General features: G+C 35.2%; 1 protein-coding gene across 13 annotated transcripts in view; it reads left to right on the top strand.

Moving 5' to 3' along the window:
* Nucleotides 1-20,101, top strand: part of LOC131439125 (protein alan shepard) — a 553,131-nt gene that overhangs the window by 514,051 nt on the left and 18,979 nt on the right. For 11 of the 13 annotated variants that reach the window (XM_058609775.1, XM_058609774.1, XM_058609773.1 and 8 more), the window contains 2 exons: nt 2,181-2,239; nt 2,351-2,475. In XM_058609775.1, coding sequence (XP_058465758.1) covers nt 2,181-2,239; nt 2,351-2,475 — 184 coding nt within the window. The remainder of the gene's footprint in view (nt 1-2,180; nt 2,240-2,350; nt 2,476-20,101) is intronic. The other 2 variants (XM_058609781.1, XM_058609780.1) reach the window with 1 other exon arrangement.

Here is a 20,101-nt window from a genome sequence, read left to right as displayed (position 1 = left end):
TTTTGAATGTGACGCAATCTCTTGATCCCGGCATTACTCTGCTGACGTCATCGCTGTTGAAATATTTGAGCACCTTGATTCTTTTGCCTCCGACACAATGTATTTGCTCGCCTTGAATTGGGTGGCTATTTTCTCCTTTGACCACGAGTTTGGCAAGACTGACAAAAAACGTACTTTTTCATTTCTGCAATCAGGCTTAGCAAACTGTTCTATCATTTTAGTATTCACTTCATCCAACTCTGCTGCTTTCGTTTTGAGTAATTCTGGATCTTCTTCATCCGCCGGCAACACGAATATTTGCTTTTTTATACCTCTTGAAATATCCAAATATTTTTCTCTACTGTTAGTACTACTGTTTAAATGATTATCTTTCAATCAGAACTTGAAATTTTGAAAATATCTGTAAATTTTTTTAGCTGTAACTTCCTCATTTTTCAAAAGGCACGGATTGGATGGCTTTAAAATAAAAATTATCGAAAAAAATCGAAACCCTGATTTTTTTAATTAAATTTTTTTAGTTAATTTTGAAATTGTTGAGAAAAAAAATTTTTTTTTCAGTGTATATTTTTTTAGAGTGCTCTATTGATTCCCTACAACTTCTTCCTGGACGCCATTTTTGTACGATGAACGGTTTCCGAATTACAACGAGAAAAACTTGCATGCACCCGTAAACTGTTTTAGCTGTAACTTCTTCATCTTTCAAAAGGCACGGATGGGATAGCCATCAATCTGCAGGTTTTAAAAACAGCTTTGAAATAGAAATTATAAATAAAATTAAAACCCTGATTTTATTTTATTTAACTTTTTCGGATTGTTTATAATTATTGAGAAAAAAATTCAAAAAATTTTTTCGGTGTATATTTTTTTTAAAGTGTCCAATCGATTCCCTACGCCCTTTTTAAAAATCAGTCGTGAGTCGGATTGACCTCTCCATCGGTTCAAAACTTATGGTTTGCCATACTGAAGCCATGTGCAAAGTTTCATCCAAATCGGAGAAGGTCGAGTCCGATGATCTGCTAAGCATTTCTGGAATTGCTCCCCTAAACAACTGATAAAAAAGTTTATTGGGTCATCGACTCTTAAAATCTTCCGGGATCGAAAAAATTTATGAAAATTATTTTATGTGAAATATGTATCTCCTGAAGCGGAAGTCGCATCTGATTAAAAAACAAGCAGTTTTTATGGGACCTTAAACCTTTAATTTGAATGGTAGATGGTCGTAATCGTTTTAGCCATCTACTAGCAAAATTAGTGACATTATTTTAATTTCATTATATATATATTATCCTGTTGCTCCGGAACCAGAAGTCGAATCCAAATGAAATTCAGAAATCTTATATGGGAGTATAGGACTCCGAGAAAAACTATTGAAATTATTTTTCACACACAAATTTGCTTATCTCGACGAACATCTTCGACTGGTATACGGGTGTAAGTAGTTGTGTTCTTCCAGCAATTATTGCTGTAAGCAGTATAAATCAATATAAATATGAAATTGTTTTGAATTTGAAAATACTGCCATCTCTCCAATACACATGTCATGTTCGAACGATTATGTTACCAAAAACGAATCGTGCTAAAATCTAAAAGTCATGAAAAAGGGTGCTGTGCATAATCTTTTAAGTGTTAAGAAAGAATTGCATAAAACAGTATTGAAAATCGTGTTTCACTTTGCTCCGAAACATCGTTTTATCATCAAGCGCGTAAAACTCCTACTACTGGAATAAAGGGAGAAGTCGCTTACACAAAAATATCGATATCTCCGTTAAAAATGAATGAATTTTAACAATCTTTAACAGCCTGTTGGATAGCTTTACCGTGCGGAATCTATGTTTAGAAACATAATCTGTTTTTAAGGTCAATTTTGACAGATATTGTCGAAAAAACTGAAAATTTTAAATTTGGTTGAAATCGGTTAAGCTGTTCTTCTGTTATAATGTACACTAGTTTGACAGTTTTGTCTCATTTTGAGGATAATTTTACATAAAATTTAAGCTGTAGCAGTCACTAATAAGGCATAATAACTTTAAAAATTAGACAACTCACCTTTTTTTAACCAGCGCTCGAAATGAAAGAACGATAAATCCCTTCACAGGAGAAGCTCCCCTTAGAAATCACTTCCAGCCATATTCTAACATTTGCATATTCTAAGCCTAATTTTGTTCACTCTTCTTTTCCAGATATGGTACTATCATTTCCACCAAGGCAATACTAGATAAAACAACAAATAAATGTAAAGGTAAGCCCACGGTCAATACAAGATATCCCATTCAATTAACGAACCCATCGTCGGTTCCTTTTCTTTTTTTACGCCTCAACGCTTCCTGCGTTGCTGCTTGCTTCCTTTCAGGTTACGGATTTGTTGACTTTGAATCACCGGCGTGCGCCGAGGGAGCCGTCAAAGGTCTCCAAGCGAAGGGCATTCAAGCTCAGATGGCCAAAGTGGGTATCTGGGTGCTACATAGGCCGGCCATTGTACGTTTGTTTGCATGCAAGTAATACTTACCCCTCTCACAGCCTCCCTGCCAGTACCTTCCTACCTTCCTACCTCTTTCCAAACCACCAAAAATTTCGTTTATTTTTATTTATTTCCTCTTTTTCTCTTTTCCCTTTTTTTCTTGTTGTGTCGAACTCAGTTTGTCCTTTTTCTTTCCTTATCTCACTCGTAAGCTATTTATTGACTTTCCTTGGTTAGATTTTCACTCAATCATATCAGGTGTAGACAGAACCAATTTGAACAGTGTTGGATCCTTTATGTGACTTCAATTCACATTCACGATTGGATTCACAACTCGGGTACGACAAATTTGTACTTGAATAGTACCTTGCTATCGGGTCTATTCCAAACCTTATGGCTAGTTCAAATGTATCATATTACAGTTATCAGTGTTTGAATATTCAATCAAGTATGTTTTTCGAAGCAATTGAGTCGATTTGCTCCATAGGAAGTTTTCTTGTGGAATTAATTCCTGAAAAGTTGTGGGTATAACAAAAAAAAAGAAATCACCAGAATTTTCATCTGCCGCCAGTATCCGTAGGCGATGGAGAATAAAAATACGCGATGCGAAGCAAAGTATCCCAAGTACATAACAACTTAAAGAAAAACTAAAATCCCTCTTTGAAAAAACCACATCACACTCACCTTTCGCGGCTTTTTTTTTTTGTTGCTTTCATTGCGGCGCTAGATGAGTACAACTACAATGATGATGAAAAATGGCGAGGCAGATTTTCAGGTGCTCGTTTCTCGCGGGGATTATAACCTGCCGTTGTGTTTTGAATTTCAAGTTTGCTCTGCAAGCACTCTCAAGGAGCAGCTGCCGTGGAGTTATTGAATAACTTGTGTATAGTGCTTATTGTACAGTTTAAAGAGCTTATTCCCAGATGTTCGAGCACTCGACATCTTGAGCGTTAAGGCGTCAAAGTGTTGGAGGTGCAGGTGCGAAGGCCTTCTCACTTGTTTCCAATTGAATTGGGAGTCTGCCAGTTTTGGCATTGCACCAGAATAATTGTGCACTGGAATGCAGCGCTCGGTGTGCCATGGTTGGAAAGTTTGAGCGGTAAAAGTTTATCCACATTTGTGCATCTACTCACTGATCTTATCTTGCTCTGTTTCTTCCGTTGGAAGATGGCATAGATTAACACTAGAAACATATTCTTGCTTGCTTCAATGCAATCGGAGTGTATAAACTGCACTCAATTGGGAAGACTAACATATTATATGCTTCTGGATCAACGAAATAAATTATAGTAAATGTGTGCGTGTTTTTTTTAATCGTATGTTTTTTTTTTTTGTTTCGATTATAGAGGTTTTAACCTTAAGGTCATTCGCCTCTTCGGGCCAGAAAAATTTTCTGACCCTATGTGCGGGGTTGGGAATCGAACCCAGGTGGGCTGCGTTAAAGGGCATCGACTTACCCATCACGCTATACCCATCCCCTAATCGTATGTTATTTTGATGTCGCATCAGTTATTACGTTATTCTAAGAATAACAACACATCAGCTTGGTAAATGAACATATGTTCAAATCCTACTTTAATTACGACACCTAATGCTAGTGTAATACGTGTTGGTTGATTCACACAGGCCACCAGCCTGTTCAATTCGTCCATTATTGATATCTACTGCCAATCATCGGCCTTTGTCATAGCTTTTCTGACTTGCGGCTATTAAGTGATGAAAAACGAATATTATTCACCCTTTCACCGTGAACATAAACAAAGCTGTCATTATTGTTATATAATTAATGAATAAAATGGATTCAACAAACGGTGCACAGGAAACCTATGCGGGTGCTGTCAGAATAGATTTTTTTTACAGGAAGAGATTTCATTGTGTTTGAAAATTACATTTTTTTCATCCTTCATGTGTAGCCGCTACATCTAACTTGTTAACTAGGTGAGAGTTTGATTTAAAAAAAAAGGCGGAATTTTCGACATTCCGATTAATGTTTCGCCCTATTCAGTTCACACAAATGCTATTAAAAGTGTAAGTTGTATTGTTCATTTTGCAATCTATCACACTACAGAGTCCGGCACTCGAAGTGTAACCCATTAAATTCAGTTTGGAAAATTACTTTTACTTAATTCAAAGTACAAAATGTGTAAAAATAATACTAAATTCAGAATCTATTCACTTTTGCTCGATATGACCACCTTTTGCCTTGACTATGGCCTTGACACGGTCAAAAAACGAATCGCAAGCTGCCCGAATGTGACTTGCAGGTATTTTGGCCCACTCGCCTCGAGACTGGTGTATCTTTTAGTTCGGACTTTGCTCTCCAAAATGGCCCAAAGAGAATAATCCATTGGATTCGCATCTGGTGAATTCGAGAGCCATTGTGTGGACGTGATGAAGTTCGGAACGTTGTTTTTCAGCCATTCTTGGTTCACTCGAGCTTTGTGAGACGGTGCCGAGTCCTGCTGAAACGTCCATGGTCTGCCACCGAAATGTTTGTCTGCCCACGACTTCAAAGCAACCTCCAGAATACTTTCCCAATAATATTTCGCATTTACCTTGACGCCAGGCTCGAAGGTCTGAAGTTGGTTACACTTCGAGTGCCGGACCCTGTAATAGCGAATAATTTTAATACGCATTCATAAATCGAAGTCAACATCAACCGACAGAAAACGTGAATGATTTCCACGATTTCATGAATATGTCACAATGTTCCTGGGAGTTTCCTATTTTAGTTTCTTATAATTGTATCATTTTATTTTTCTGCTAATCGAAAGAAACAATTTAAGGAATGAAAATGAAAACATAATATTGGCAATTTTTGCACTCATCCGATCGATGAGAGTTTTGAGGTCAACATAAATTTGTTTACTATGAACAGTTCCAAGCAAGTTGGAGGCAAACCATCCAAATCGATTTGAAAACTTTTATGGACCGTATAGCATGTCAAATCAACAATTTTCTTCAAAAAATTGAGTAGAAATACAGAAAAAATAATAATTTGTGTAAAGCACAGTAAAATAATATTGGTTTTTCGTCCAGAACATAGAAATTTATTCGAACTGTAATGTATTTTTTTGCGTTTCTTCTTCGATTCGTCAATACTTTACTTTTTCTATTGAATTTACTGAAACTGAAACCTTTTTTGCAAATATTTTCTAACCCTGCGGTAATTCGCCTCTCGGGTCAGAAAAGCTTCCTGACCCCGAGTGCAGATTTGTGAGGCGAACCCAGCTAGGCTACGGGCTTATAGACTAAATCCGTGCCTGTATTCGCTTTCAACATTTACATGCTTGAAAAACATGTTAAAATTACAATAGAATTTGATAATTTAATTCAAAATTTAGTAAACTCATTCGATTTACTCTTCTTCACATTTTTCTTGTTGAAAAATATATGATAAAATAATCGGAAATAATCAAATAGAGACTATAGAAAAAATTTCCCTCAAGGTCACATTTTAATTCAACAGGAAAGCTTATTTAGCTCGATCCTAATGTCATACTGATACCATTATTGAGTACAAGTTCAGTGGGATTTGGAGTTCTATGAAACCTCTTACAGGATTTTTTGTACTAATGAAACAAAATCCTTGAAGAATTTTGAATAAACTAGTAGTAATCAGGATCAATCAGGACTCTTCAAATCACAAATCTAAAATGTTACGATGATGATTTAAGATGTTTGAAATTGCATCCATTTACTAAACGAAATGCACATACGAAACAAGTAATAACACACATTTAGTACATCAAAAACACTCCGCACGCACGAAGCATTCCACGTTACTTCGTAAAACCAATCGTGCTGAAAGTGAAGTAAACTGAAGTGAATAACTTTCCTATTCAAAACAATTATATAAGCTCCCTATACAGTTTCTTGGTTGTTGATTTCTTCTGCTGAACACTAATTTTCGCCGTTTCAACTAGTAATGTCATTCGAAGCACTCCATGCTCAAAATACTAGGGAATTCGAAACGAGTTGACATATACTTATTTAGGGGTTTCAATACCTCGTGGACAATCAATTTATCCAAAGTGCCCTGAGCCATTTTACATACTTGTATGTTTCGTCTTAGACTAATTAGTGCATTGGCAGTTTACAAACATAAACAAGCCGAGCAGACGTAAAGTTTTTTTTTCTATTTAAGTAAATGGTCAGAAAATTTATTGCACTTCGGTGCTCTAGATCAGCACCCGAAAGATGTTTTCATCTTTGGATACGTAAAGCAGAAACTCAGATCATGAATAATTTATTTCATTATATTCCGCAATGAATTAAACCGTCATGAAGTTTTTTTATTTGTAGATATTTAACAAGAAACAAAAGAAAATGATAATGAATATAGCTACGAAAATGAAATTTACTAAAAGGTATCTACCAAATCAGTAAATCGCATGTTCTAGGAATTTTTCTGTGAATCAGCAATCCAGAAAATATGAGGAAATAACATCTAGAAATCAGCTCAATGAAGTGAAGCGTTTGACCAGCAAAAAAGAACAAAATAAAAGAAAGTCGGAAGAAAATTTAATTTACAAGATATCAGGTGTTGGAATTGATTATTAGCGTTTTTGCAAAGTTTAGAATTTGTTTATGGAAGTATCATTATAGCAACGTTTTTAAAAAAAAATTGTCCCTCGTTATCCAACACTGTTTGCCATCTTTCTGGTAACGCTCGGGTACCGCGTTGAAAACACTAGTTTTCGTTAGATTCGATCAATGAATCGATCCCATTTTTGGTCATTTCATAGTTTTCAAAATGCTGCTAGGGACGGGTGTAGCATGATGGGTTAGTCGATGTCTTTCGTGTAGCCCATCTGGGTTCGATTCCCAACCCCGCACAAAGGGTCAGAAAGTTTTTCGGGCCCGAAGAGGCGAATGACCTTATGGTTAAAACCTCTATAATTGAAAAAAACAAAAAAAAACTCTGACAAGGCATGCGTCATTGGTTCGGAACAAAAGGTAACCTAATGGAACAATGTCTGATGGATTTGGTGGGTGGGAGATAATGTCAAAGCATAACCCGGCAATCCCCAGGATTTTCTGCGTTTGGGAGTGCCACTACAGTACTCACTTTGTGGAGTTGTGTGTTGTGGAGAAAATCGATACTTTCGTACTCTTAGAAGAATGATATTCAACTGAGGGGACGAACTGTCAAATGAACATATGACAATTGTAGCTAATGCTAGAGCCCACGAATAGAGGGCGTACCCGATGGGATGTGAAATGTAGTGTTCGAATTATTGCAAGTAAACAGTTTGACCCCATCTTTACATACTTTAAGTGATTTGGATAACTCCACAAGTGTTTTTCTGGCCAGAAGAGACAAATAACCTTAAGGTTGAAACCTCTATAAACGAAACAAAAAAATACTATGACGAAATTTTGTATACTGGCAACAAAACGCAATATCAGTTGCTTCCAAGAGCATATTTACTTTTGTTTGTGCGACTACGAGTAGTTGGCTAACGCCATCTTTCGTAAAACACTGCGGATTGATTCCAACACCTGATAGTTAAATGTCTCGACCCGTCGAACAATAGAACGAAACATGGGAATGATGGCTGTGTATGCTAACATACACTGTTTTAAACAGTTATCGAGCCTCTGGGAATATGAGGTCACGTTGAAGTGAGTTAAGATTGATTTGGTGTTGATTTAGCTAGTCTTCCACCGGTTTCGCGGTATTAATTACGTTACTTCAGTCGAATTTATTGGCTTCTTATCCACTAAGCAACGTTTAATAGCATTAATCAGTGCATTAAACTTAATTTTCCTTAACTTTGACGATTTGTTTGGAGTCGCCATGGCGAACGGAACCAGATAACCAAAGTGTTTACTTATATGACGGTTGTATTGAAGCTGTCAATTTGTTCACGTGTTGCATGTCACCAGAGATGCCAGCTAAACTATAAGTTTAGTTAGTAAAAACAAAAAGATCGCACCAATTTTCAAAAGTCTGTAAATTCTGTCGAATGTCGGCAAACAATCGAAGTTTCAAAAGTCTGTAAAAAATCTTCAGACGAAAAATGATTTGACCGTTAACTACGAAATTTGCTAATTTACGAACAAGTTTGCAGATTTGGCATCACTGCATGTCACTGATAATTTTTCACGATTTGTCGAAAAAAATGGAGTGTCGGTAACTGAACACCTTGGGGTGCCGGTAACCGAAATCGGTTGATATTTTGAAAATTGGTTGCGAAAATTTTGATAGCATCCGGTATTAAATCACGGAATAGATCGATTTCACCTCATAAATATTCAATCCACTCACCTTTTCGATTGATGCTTTTTAATCTATGATACTATAAAAAAAAGTCAGAAAAAACTTTTATCGCAATTTAAATTTGCGTCTGTTCGCTCAAGTATTCGGCACAAAAAGAACGTTCTGCTCTCTCGGCGAAAGACCATACGGTTAAAGTCGAGATGAAATAAACCTACAATAATAATAAAAATAACGTGCTGCTTTTACACACACACACACACATGACATTTGTCGGAATGACGCTACCTGCTTTCTGCCAAAAGTTACAGTGGGGTGTCGGCAACCGAACACCTTACCCTATATTTTCTGAATAGCCTAATGTCAGAGTCTAATGTTCTTGGGATCGAAGAAGAGTGACGACTCATTCTTAATATTTTATTTATCTATTTCTTATCGAGTAAGTGATGATGTTGATAATAAAAAATGCACCTCAGTTGATCAGATCGTTAGCAGAAATGTTGCATTTGAATTAAACAATTGAATCGTAAAATACTGATGGAAATTAAAGACTTTTTGTCAAACTCTAATAATTTTCACCGGCTTCCTGAATATTAAAAAAGGAGTTGATGATTTAAAAAAAACTCGTGTTATCGGGTTAGCTCATCGTCATTTCTTGAGATTTTGAAGAATCAAAAGGATGGTAACTTAGTTTTGATCAAGAATTGTAGGCAATTTATTTTAAAGCTTATATAAAAACAAAAAATTCATTCTAGCACTTAAACAAGTTTTAAACATCTTACGAATATTTATATTAGATAGGTTGTATTAAACTGCATCCTAGAATACAAGATGAGTGAAACATTGAACGGATATCGAATATAGGGAATAATAATTTAATCTGCTTCCGAATACAATATTCAACACTGAAAAAGAGTCTTTATCTATCTTCTTTCTTTTACTTTCTACAACATCCCAACTATTCTTCGTTTTCCCCGAAAATGTACACAAACCCAATCCTCAAACTGCAACCAGAATGATGCTAACCAGCAAAAAATTAGCTGCCCCCAAGTACTAACAACGGTTCACCTCGGTCATGAGAATTTGTTCAATTGGTTCGCCTAACCGTTGCACATAATTAACGCACTTTGACACACTGACTAACCTAAAAAAAAATTTAAAAAACACCAAGCGCACCAACTTTTTGAGTTGAAAGACAAGTTTACCCACAAAAAAAACCGACATTGTTGAGTTAACAAATTGCTTCCCTAACCTGACCAAAGAATCTCCTCCCTCCTCGTTTCTCGTTGACTTTTACGTGCATACAATTTGTTCCGAACTATTTTGTTGTTTATATTTGTAATCAAAGTTAAGTTGATCCTTCATTCCGTCCTACTCTGTCCACTCCACCTGATTCAGTCCACCAGAACCAGTACTAGTTTATAGTCACTTAGATTCTAGAGCAGACCATATTTAACCGCCCAAGCGTTTTCTATCTAGAAATCCCATTAGCGACCCTCTTCCCTCTAAGCTACAACCGAAAATCCAAAGAGTGTGTCTCGTACTGTTCAATTTTCCTCCACGATCGTTTTATCTTGATTCCTAGCGAGTTTGGCTTTCCGTTTAGTTTGTCTCGAGAGTTAGTTCCACATTTATTTAAACTATATTTAGAGATTATTAGCAAACAGAACCGGATTGTTCGGTCCAGCGTTTGAGTTCCTAGAGTTTATAGTCGAACGTTTGCTACATTCTTCCCCTACAAAGCCTTAGAGCCTCATATAACTCATACAGTAGAATCTCATTTTAATCCAACCAGCCAGCCGAAAAATATACATTATACGAATATTATTTCTCCATTCCCAACTTTAAATAGAAAAAATCTCGTATAAGCCGTTTGAAGCAAATCGTTTCTATAGATTTCCTAGTCTGCCTAGTAAACAGTATACATATATTTATATAATCGTACATAAACAGCTTATAGTCGAATATCTTCTGTTGGATAGTGCTAGAGTGAAAAATCTGTATCCTTTCGAACGAGCTTTTTGAGTTCTCCCGTGTCTATGTTTGTGAGTGTAACCGTGCGAGACGACGAGTTTGTCTCCGTAGGGGCACCCGGTCTACAGTGGAGTATAATAATTTTATGAATTTTTAATCCAATCAAGTGGATTGTGTACAGCCGGAAAGCTTAATTGCCTTTCTTTGGCCCGTTACTTTGGTCGGGCAAGGGAAACACACATACACACACGCACACCGGCGGCACATACGAGGGAAACCGTATGGAAACCAACGAAGGTGCCCAGTGCAGTTTTAGGCCAATACCGCAGCGCATTCAGCCGGGGGTTATGCTTTATGTTGTTCCCTTCAGCTGGTATGGCTTTGCGAAAAGCACCGGAAAAGTCCGATCAAAGGAAGGAAGGGTGTGTATAGTTCAGGTCTCAGGGATTTTTCAAGGTGATTTACACGTTTTTTGGTTGGAGCCCTAATTGAAAAATCTCACGATTACGATGAAGTCCGGTATTAGTGGGATATTTTCCTAGTCCCAATTCAGATGGTGCCTGCGCTATACGAATTCTGTAATTCAGTCTTGCGTATTCGAGATATGCATTAGAGTTTGTAAGTGTAAAACAAAAACAACTTTCTATAAATCTTCTATATATGTCATACATCAACCGAAATCGAAAGTTTTATGTTGATGCTAAACTTTTGGAAAATATCGACTCTCTGGGACTCTGGAAGATTTCCGAATTCGGCATTTTTTGCATGCACTTTCGTCTAATCGTTGTACCAAATCCAAATAACCCAAGTAGCAAATGTAACTTATTGATATTTCAATAGGTTCTACAATTGTTTTAGAATTGTTTTTTTTTATGTTAGATATGTTCAGAAAGATTTTTAAATATATTGAAATCGGTTGTGAACCTTATACCTGTTAAGTTCTACGATAATACCGAAAAAAATCACTACACGGAACGACCGAAATTAGCTCTGCGCCAAATTCGTATTACTGTTTTTGAATTAGTTGATTTCAACAAAAAAATTTCCAAAATAACTATAAAATTAGTTAAAATTGAGAAATCACTTTGCTGAAAAAAAACTCTTATTTATAGAGAATGTGTTTAGTTGTCGAATATCCTGTACACAAACCAGCAATATTTCAATCCAACACAAAATTCTCATTGACAACTAATTTTGTTACTAAGATCAGAAAATTTGTTTCTATTTATCTATCACCATCATTACTGAAGGACAGCACAAAGAAAACAAAAATGAAATGGGTTTTATTAACAAGTTTATTAGCCAAAAACTCATGAGAAGTATCAAAGCAAAACAATCCATTAAAAAGCTAAAAAGGACAGTCTTGTTGAAACTACTTGCAAATTTTTTTGATGTTTTTCGTATGTGTTACGATATATCCATATATAAATTTCTAAATCGACTTGTAAAAATGACATAACACTAGTCTTCTCGCTCTGGCGTTTTAGAGGGACTAAGACAAGATTCAGAGTGGCGAAATGGTAGCGCGTATGCACGGAATGCATAAGAACGCAGGTTCGAGTCCTATCTCTGAGCGTATCTTTTTCCAAAAAATCATCTTTTCTGTTAGTTTTCCATTCATTTGGCTTTTGCAATATATGTTTCCGCTCAGTCATTGCAAAACCTGAACTTAGTTATGGTGTCTTTATGTCAAACATACACATAAATACACTTCAAACATAAATACACTTTCCACAAAGAGTTTATGTCATTTTTACAAATCGATTTAGAAATTTATAAAAAAAGAAGTTTATGTTTCATTTATGTCTTTTTCTCCAATACAACATCGTATTTATACCAGCAAATATAGAAAAGGCAACCGCGACTGAAATTTTTCGGTACTAGTGTGCCATATAGTGACTAGTAGTCATTACGGTGTTTACATTTTCTCGGTGACAGAGCGCCATATAGCTGCAAATTGCAGAAACCAATTCAACCATTTATGTTGGTTGAAAACAACGTTTTATCTCTTCTATTCATTCTATTCAACTAAAAAATTAGTTGAATGGAAATGATGTGTGCCTTAGCTAAGAAATGACAGCACGTTTAGTTGGTGAATTCACCTAAAACAATAGTTATTTCAACAAATAATTTATTATTATTAAGGGAATCAGAATTAATAAATATAAATTAGCAAAAGTAAGATTTTTTAGTTGTCTCAAAAAATAACTAACTAAAATCAGAAAATCAACTAATTTTTTCGCCAAAATTATGATTTCAGTCTTTCCGTGTATAGAACAATTTTAAGTATATCTAACACAATTGTGCAGCAAATCACCAACTTGCCCACGTGGCACTAGTAGTTATAGAAGTACTGCCGAAATTTTCACATCGTCATGTAAAAACGAAGTAACTAAAACAATTGTTCAACTTATCAAAAATTTTCCAAATGGCTGTTATAATTGTATCGGACTCAATATATGCCGAAATGGATGTATATCTCTCCGCAAGGTAAAAACTGATAAGCCGAATTGAAAACCTCGCAGTAAAAACTATTCTGCTGTCGAGTCCGCATTGTCTTGACTGCCTCATGAAATTTTAGGTCAGTGTGTGCAGTTTTCTTCATTTTTAGAAAAACAATTCGAAACTTGCAAATAAGTTGTACCAGATTTATCTGCTTGAAATAATCGTAAAACTTGCCGACATGAGAATATTATCATAAAAGTTTCAGAAATACAGTATCACATACGCAATGAAAACAAAAATCGAATCAGATAATTTTTATTCGGTTTTCATCTCGCGAAAAAATGAACAGACCTGACATCACTTTTCAAAGATATTGAACGAAAAGTTGAGTTCATCAAAGTTACTCTCATAGGTATGTATTACCGCTTGAGCAAGTTGTTTTTGCAACTAAAGCAAAAAAATAATACCTACAGTGCGTATCACAAATATCGGGTTCACTAAGATTAATGACTAAACTGTATTGTTGTTTAAGTCAACTAGTTTGATAAAAATAAAAACAAAAATTTCTCTTTTCAACATTTACATGTTTATATTCCCTTTTATTTAGGTAAAATAAATCATCACGTTGGGTGAACCATTTTCTTTTCAACACACTGTTTTCCTCGATGTCACATTGGAAAATATTGAAGAAAAATTCATTTCAAGATTTTTCAGATTAATTGAAACATCAATATGATTAAAATCGTCTGAAAAGGTGTATGAATGTTTGATAACTTTCTTATACAAATTTTAAACACTGGTGAAGTGAATTTAGGTCCTTATTACGGAAGTCGCTTCAGATACAAAAGTAATTACTTGGATGAAGTTGATGTCATAATGACCATCACTCCAAAAACGTTTTGTAGAAAAAACCCCACCCAAACCTCCATTTACGTAAAAATCGGAACTTCGTAAATCGAATTATGACGTAAAAAACAGATTTCCCTATGTATGCATATTATTGTATAGGTATAAAATAATGGGTAACTATGGAACAAAAATTATTAGTATTTGCAGGAAAAGGATATTCTAGGTCGCATTAATTTCCAAGATGGCGACTTACGGTTCATCGATATTCGTGACAAACCATCAGAATATGGGTATTTTCGGAACGGGTTTGATGAGTAGATGTAGGAAGACGATGTTTGAGGTCGTTCTGAAATCCAAAATGGCGGCTTCCGGTCATTCCTTGATAACCCTTACAATTTGTGTCGATATTTCTCGAATAGTTCGAACCTTCACAATATGCATATTTTCGGAACGGTTTTCATTAGTAAGAGCTAACATTTTTGAAGCAGTAGCCTAATATCTGCGGGAGATCTAAATTATAGCCGGATTCAGTAGAAAAAGGTTAAAACACCAGACAAATCAGTTTCAGATTATCAAGACTGTTGAAACTATGCTATGCCATCTTTGAATTCAGAACCAACCCAAACATTGTGTTCCGACATCTACTTATCAAACCCGTTCCAAAAATACTCATATTGTATAGGTTTTCAAAAAATATCAATAAACCGGAAGTCGCCATCTTGGAATTCAGAACCACCTCAAACATCGACATCTACTCATCAAACCCGTTCCAAAAATACCCATATTATAGATGTTTTTAAGGAATAACAATAAACCGGAAGTCGCCATTTTGGTATTTAGAACCACCTCAAGCATCGTCTTCCTACATCTACTCATCAAACCCGTTCCAAAAATACCCATATTGTAAAGGTTTTCAAGGAATATCAATAAACCGGAAGTCGCCATCTTGGAATTCAGAACCACCTCAAACATCGTTTTCTGACATGTACTCATCAAACCCGTTCCAAAAATACCCATATTGTAGTAATTTCCATGGTATATAAATGAGCCGGAAATGATTTTCATTGTATGCAAAAACCTCTTTTTACGAAGTAGGTTCGTAAAAACAGTTTACGTTATTTGGGATTTTGTTCATAAAAAGAGTTACGTAAAAAGAGGTAACGTAAAAAAAGTTTACGTAAACGGAGGTTTGGGTTTAATAGGTAAATGCATATTTGAATATCTACACTGACATTAGATACAACAGAATACAATATCTCCGGCTTCCACCGAGCTCTCTGTTCGCAATATCAATAATTTATAAAACCTTCCGTTTTTTCAGACACTAACAGACACCAGTTGACAATACTAGAAGAATCATAAATTTATGCATTCTATGATTCACCAAATCAAGTCATTTCCATTTGAGTATTGTAATTTTCACTGGCGGCTAACAAAGATTGCGATTGCGAAACTGTCATTCGCATCGATTCAACCTCTTCGAGACCACAAACCAGAAATTTTTTTTTTAAATTGACCGTTAAATGACCATGTGTTTATAACCAGAATAATTATACAATGATACTTTGTATTAATCGATGTCTTTGTCTTCAAAACCTCGTGCTTCATTCGAGCAAATCAAAGCCATGGCATTACATTCCTTTTGTGGAATTTGGCCTTTCTGTTTCAACAGACTTCGCAGTCGATTCTTAACGTACAGAATCATTGCATGGCTAGTACTACGCTCCTATTGACACTAAGAATCCTTTCAGGTCGGGACTGAAACATACGCCCACTGGCTTGTAAGACCAGCGCACTAAGCATTGAATCGCCAACCCTTTTAAAACTTCAGTTAAAGCTTCACTCGAAACATTATCAATATTAACTATAAAAATGAACTACTATAAAAATGTAAATCGTCTACGTTAAAACTTCAGTCGTCTTCGACAGATACATGCTTGTTGATGCTTTCAGTGAACAAACAAATAATTCTTGTCGCTAGATAATGTTACTTTTTAAATCTGTAATTGCTTTCCATCAAACGATTTAGTTCTCGATTCGCTCTAATGCTTACTTTAAAAATACAGCGAAGGTGGTAAAAAAACTGAAATCCTCCGTTAAAATTTATAAGTATGATGAAAAAAAACAAACAAGAAACCCAACGCAACTTCAGAAGTCTGTAAATTGGACGATTGTATATAAAAGTTTCAAAAACCTGGACAAAACTACTAAATTGCAGAGTCTTCTTACAAAAAAAATTTACATGCAAATCTGCAACCTGGCACCTGTGATTCTGGTGCTCATAATTGCGCTATTCTGGGACAATTCCAGCGCATTCTATGCCCCACTGAAAACCACATTACAAGGACAAAATGGAATAAAAAATGACGAAAACTTCTTAGAGTCTTTAAAGAAACTCTGATACGTGGATGCATAACATAAATGTTTTGTTCAAACAAAAAGACTCTGAAAATTGGATAAGAAACTTGCCCTCATTTGATAATTTGGCTCTCTCGAATGCGTTTCATATGTCGTTTTCACTTGATATAACAGAAACAGACCCAGGGTAGTTTCATCAAACAAACACTTTTCACCAAACTGTGTTGGCTTCGCACTTAGCAACGGGGGTTTCAGAAAACCTGAAATAAAAACCTGGTTCAAAACTGACTCGATTTTCAGTTCAACAATGTTGAAACTAGGTTCGAAACTAGCTTCAAACAAACGGTTTGACAGCAGTTAGGATAGAAACTGGGTTAGGTTTAGCATAAAGCGAAAACGACAATAATAAATGCATTTCTATCTGGAATCCAGTTTTGCAAAGTACCTCAACCTCTACCTAATCCAGTTTTTAATTTTACCTTAACCTGAAAGATGTAATCATATTCAAAAAAAACTAGTACGAATCATATTGCATTGAAATAGCTTCACTAGACCTTAACAAGGATTAAAGTTTGTCTGTGTCTGTATGAATTAAAAATTCAGGTCACACAATGTTAGAATAGCATAGAAGCTTTACATGTATAAGAACAAAAATTATACCCTCTTATCACATGTAATTATTTGAAAATGAATGCTTAGCCTCTTCATTATTATATATACATACTAGCCAAAACTAAATTCTTCACGAATGCTGACCAAAAAGCCTTTGAAACTCGAAACTTGCTGACCGAGCCATATTCCCTTCCAAAAACGAATTCCTGTTGGATATTGCGTTTGTGCATACTGTGCTTTACAACACTCATTTATCGGAAGTTAATAAAACATTTATTTTCCGAACTAAACATTCGATATTACACTTCCGTAGTAGGAATAGTTATAGATTACATATCCAGCTTTACTTTCCTAGACGCAGATTAAGTTGAGGTATGGATAGACAAAGGTAGCTTCCACCGAATTCAAAATAATTATTTGTATTTGCTTCCACATTTAGTAGTTAATGTTTTCGCTCTGTAGATTCTATTTGACAATATTTCATATTACATGGATCAGAAAAATAAACGAAATCCTGTTTCTATGGTTAAGTATAGGTTAACGATTTTCAATGGTACCAGTTTCATCAACATTTGATCAAAGTACATTGTACTGCTAGTTGTAAAACGTGTCCCCGAACATTTGCAGGAGTATTCCGTATTATAATTTGTATTTGTATTTGTACTTTGTTTCTTCGACATAAATGGTGCCCAAGAAGATGAAATGGGAAATCATTTTGGCACTCTAAAAACAATGAGCACTGAAAAATAAGTCAGACGCCTTTTCAAGAATTGGAAAATTCACTAAAAACAAAATTAAAAACGTCCCTTTTTAGATCTTTATTTCAAGTTTATTCTTTGGAGCAACATTTGGCGTTTTCTTAAAAGCAACAATTCTCCTGAAAGTTGCTGTTCTCGTAATTTTTAATCATGGAATTTGAAGATCTCAAATTCATAGCTCTTAAACTATAAAATCATATTCTACTATTCAATATCTATTTTTGATTAAAAACTGGAAAGTTCGCAAAAATTTTGTGATTTTTGGAAATGTTACACACCAAAAAAAAATAATTTTACAGGTGACATACGATGTAATTCATAAAGACCTAATTTTTCAACTGGTTACTGGTTTCGACTGCCAGCATTCTGCTAGCGATGCGGCTGTATGCATTTAAATACACCTTTTACCACCCAAGCAGATGTGTGCCTCTATGGTTCAGTCGATCAAAATATTCTCTGTTCAAGTGGCGCGGCGGTCGCAATCAGTGTTAATTTTTTTATTTAATGAATCCCATGTCATGGAATTTAAGACACACTATTTAATGTTCTTTCACATAAATTTGCGTGAACTGCGACGCTCCATTTATGTTCATGTAATAAGACGTAAAATCACAGGGTTTTTTTTTTCGAAGGGAGTATAATTGTTTTTTTTTTTTCAGTGTGAATCTTTATAGGCTCATGATAAAGTCCCAAAGAGTCGATTTTTTTTTCAAAAAAAGGAATTTTCGAGATGACACTCGATCTCGACGTTTCATGCAATTCTAAGACATTTGGCATCACCATAAAATTTTCGATTTTGGAAATCTCTTGTACCCTTTTGGTGATTTTCGAAGATCGAAAATTTTCAAACTTACCCATATTCGATTTAGCTCAAATTTTGCATAGGGTCTTCTTTGAAGTGCCCAAACTAAACTTAACGTATTCAGAGATGATCCCAAAATATTGGCACCCTGCTGTACGGTATCAATATTCAACCCAAGCTTCGAGAATCGGTAATGACAGGAAACGATACACAATTAACTTTCCATGTTGATACTCGTATCTATAGTAGTTCTAGTTTCCAGAGGTTCTAGAGATGACAGGTAAACATTTGAAATGTCTTCAGACAGGGTTGGAAAAGTCTGTATATCCGAAAACAAATCTGCAGTCATTTCTCTATAAACTATGATACGGTAAACTGATTTGGCGAGCAAAAAAAAGGTCGCTACAATTTCAAAAGTTTGTAAATTTTGACCAAAAGTCTGCAAAAAACTCGATTTTCAAAAGTCTGCTAAAGTCTGCACAACAAAAAATGTCTGCAGCACTATGTACGAAATCTGCAAATTTACAGACAAATCTGCAGATCTGGCTTCTCTGTTCTAGAGTATAATAACTTTTATATACCATTTTTATTTTTTTGGAGCCAAACTCCACAATTTTTTTGTTTGAAATTACACCAGATCTGGACGTTTCATGCATTTTTAAGGTATTTGGTTTCAAAAAAAAGTTCTCCAGTTTTGTGGTTTGTTTTTTTACTTAAATTTTCGATGCTATCCGGTTTTTTTACGCAAATTTCCGAAATTACGCGGTTTTTTTTGCACGGTTTTTTTTACGCGGCATATATCCGTCGCGTAAAAAGAGACCTCAGTGTGGTTTCAATAACTATGAAATTGGGTCGGTTTTCTTTGAGTCAAGATAACTGAGCTTATATGTTAGCATGGAATGGGGATTGAAATTAATTACGCTTGTAAACAAACTGCTGCGAATTTTCAAATTATGTCTGTACCGTAAAATTTGCGAGCTTGTGTCTGGTTCATGTGAAACCTAATTGTTGACCTTCGGAAATTCACCTAACCTTAACCCTGTGACAAGGATACGGAAATTTGGGAAGTTTAATTGCCCTTCGCCGTAGCGAATGAAACAATTTGAAAGATAATTTGTAAACAAGTCTCATAAACGGAACTGAGTAAATGTTTGCCTAATCATATAATACTTGAACTCTACATTGTTTTGATCTTTGCGAAACGACGCCACTAGGTTATCGTTTGAATTTTTCGCTTCGAAACTGGAGTCCCAAATGTTTTCATTTGAACTACATTTGTAACTAATGAATGACATAAATAGACATTTTTATCTGAACAGTCTGCGACCTCTCTAGTCACAAAGTGCCTAGATAAATATTAAATACTGAAAAACAAAAAAGTGGAAAATAATAGATATATTTTTCTCCACTTTTCGAGTGCCATGACTTGAATAAAGAAAAATTTCCATACCAAACTTGACCAGTATGACAAACGTAATATTTTAATTTGAAAAGATTTGTATATATGTATATGTAACTGCTAACGACAGTTCGTTCTAACCTGTAACGCAACCGAAAAACAAAATGCTGTATAAAGAGGCTGAACTAATTCTGTGCATCAGTTACTAACACCCACAACTCAT

This window comes from Malaya genurostris, chromosome 3 (assembly GCF_030247185.1).
Source record: "Malaya genurostris strain Urasoe2022 chromosome 3, Malgen_1.1, whole genome shotgun sequence".
NCBI lineage: Eukaryota > Metazoa > Arthropoda > Insecta > Diptera > Culicidae > Malaya > Malaya genurostris.
The sequence above is the reverse complement of the archived record's forward strand: the minus strand, read 5'-3'. Positions and strand labels throughout refer to the sequence as shown.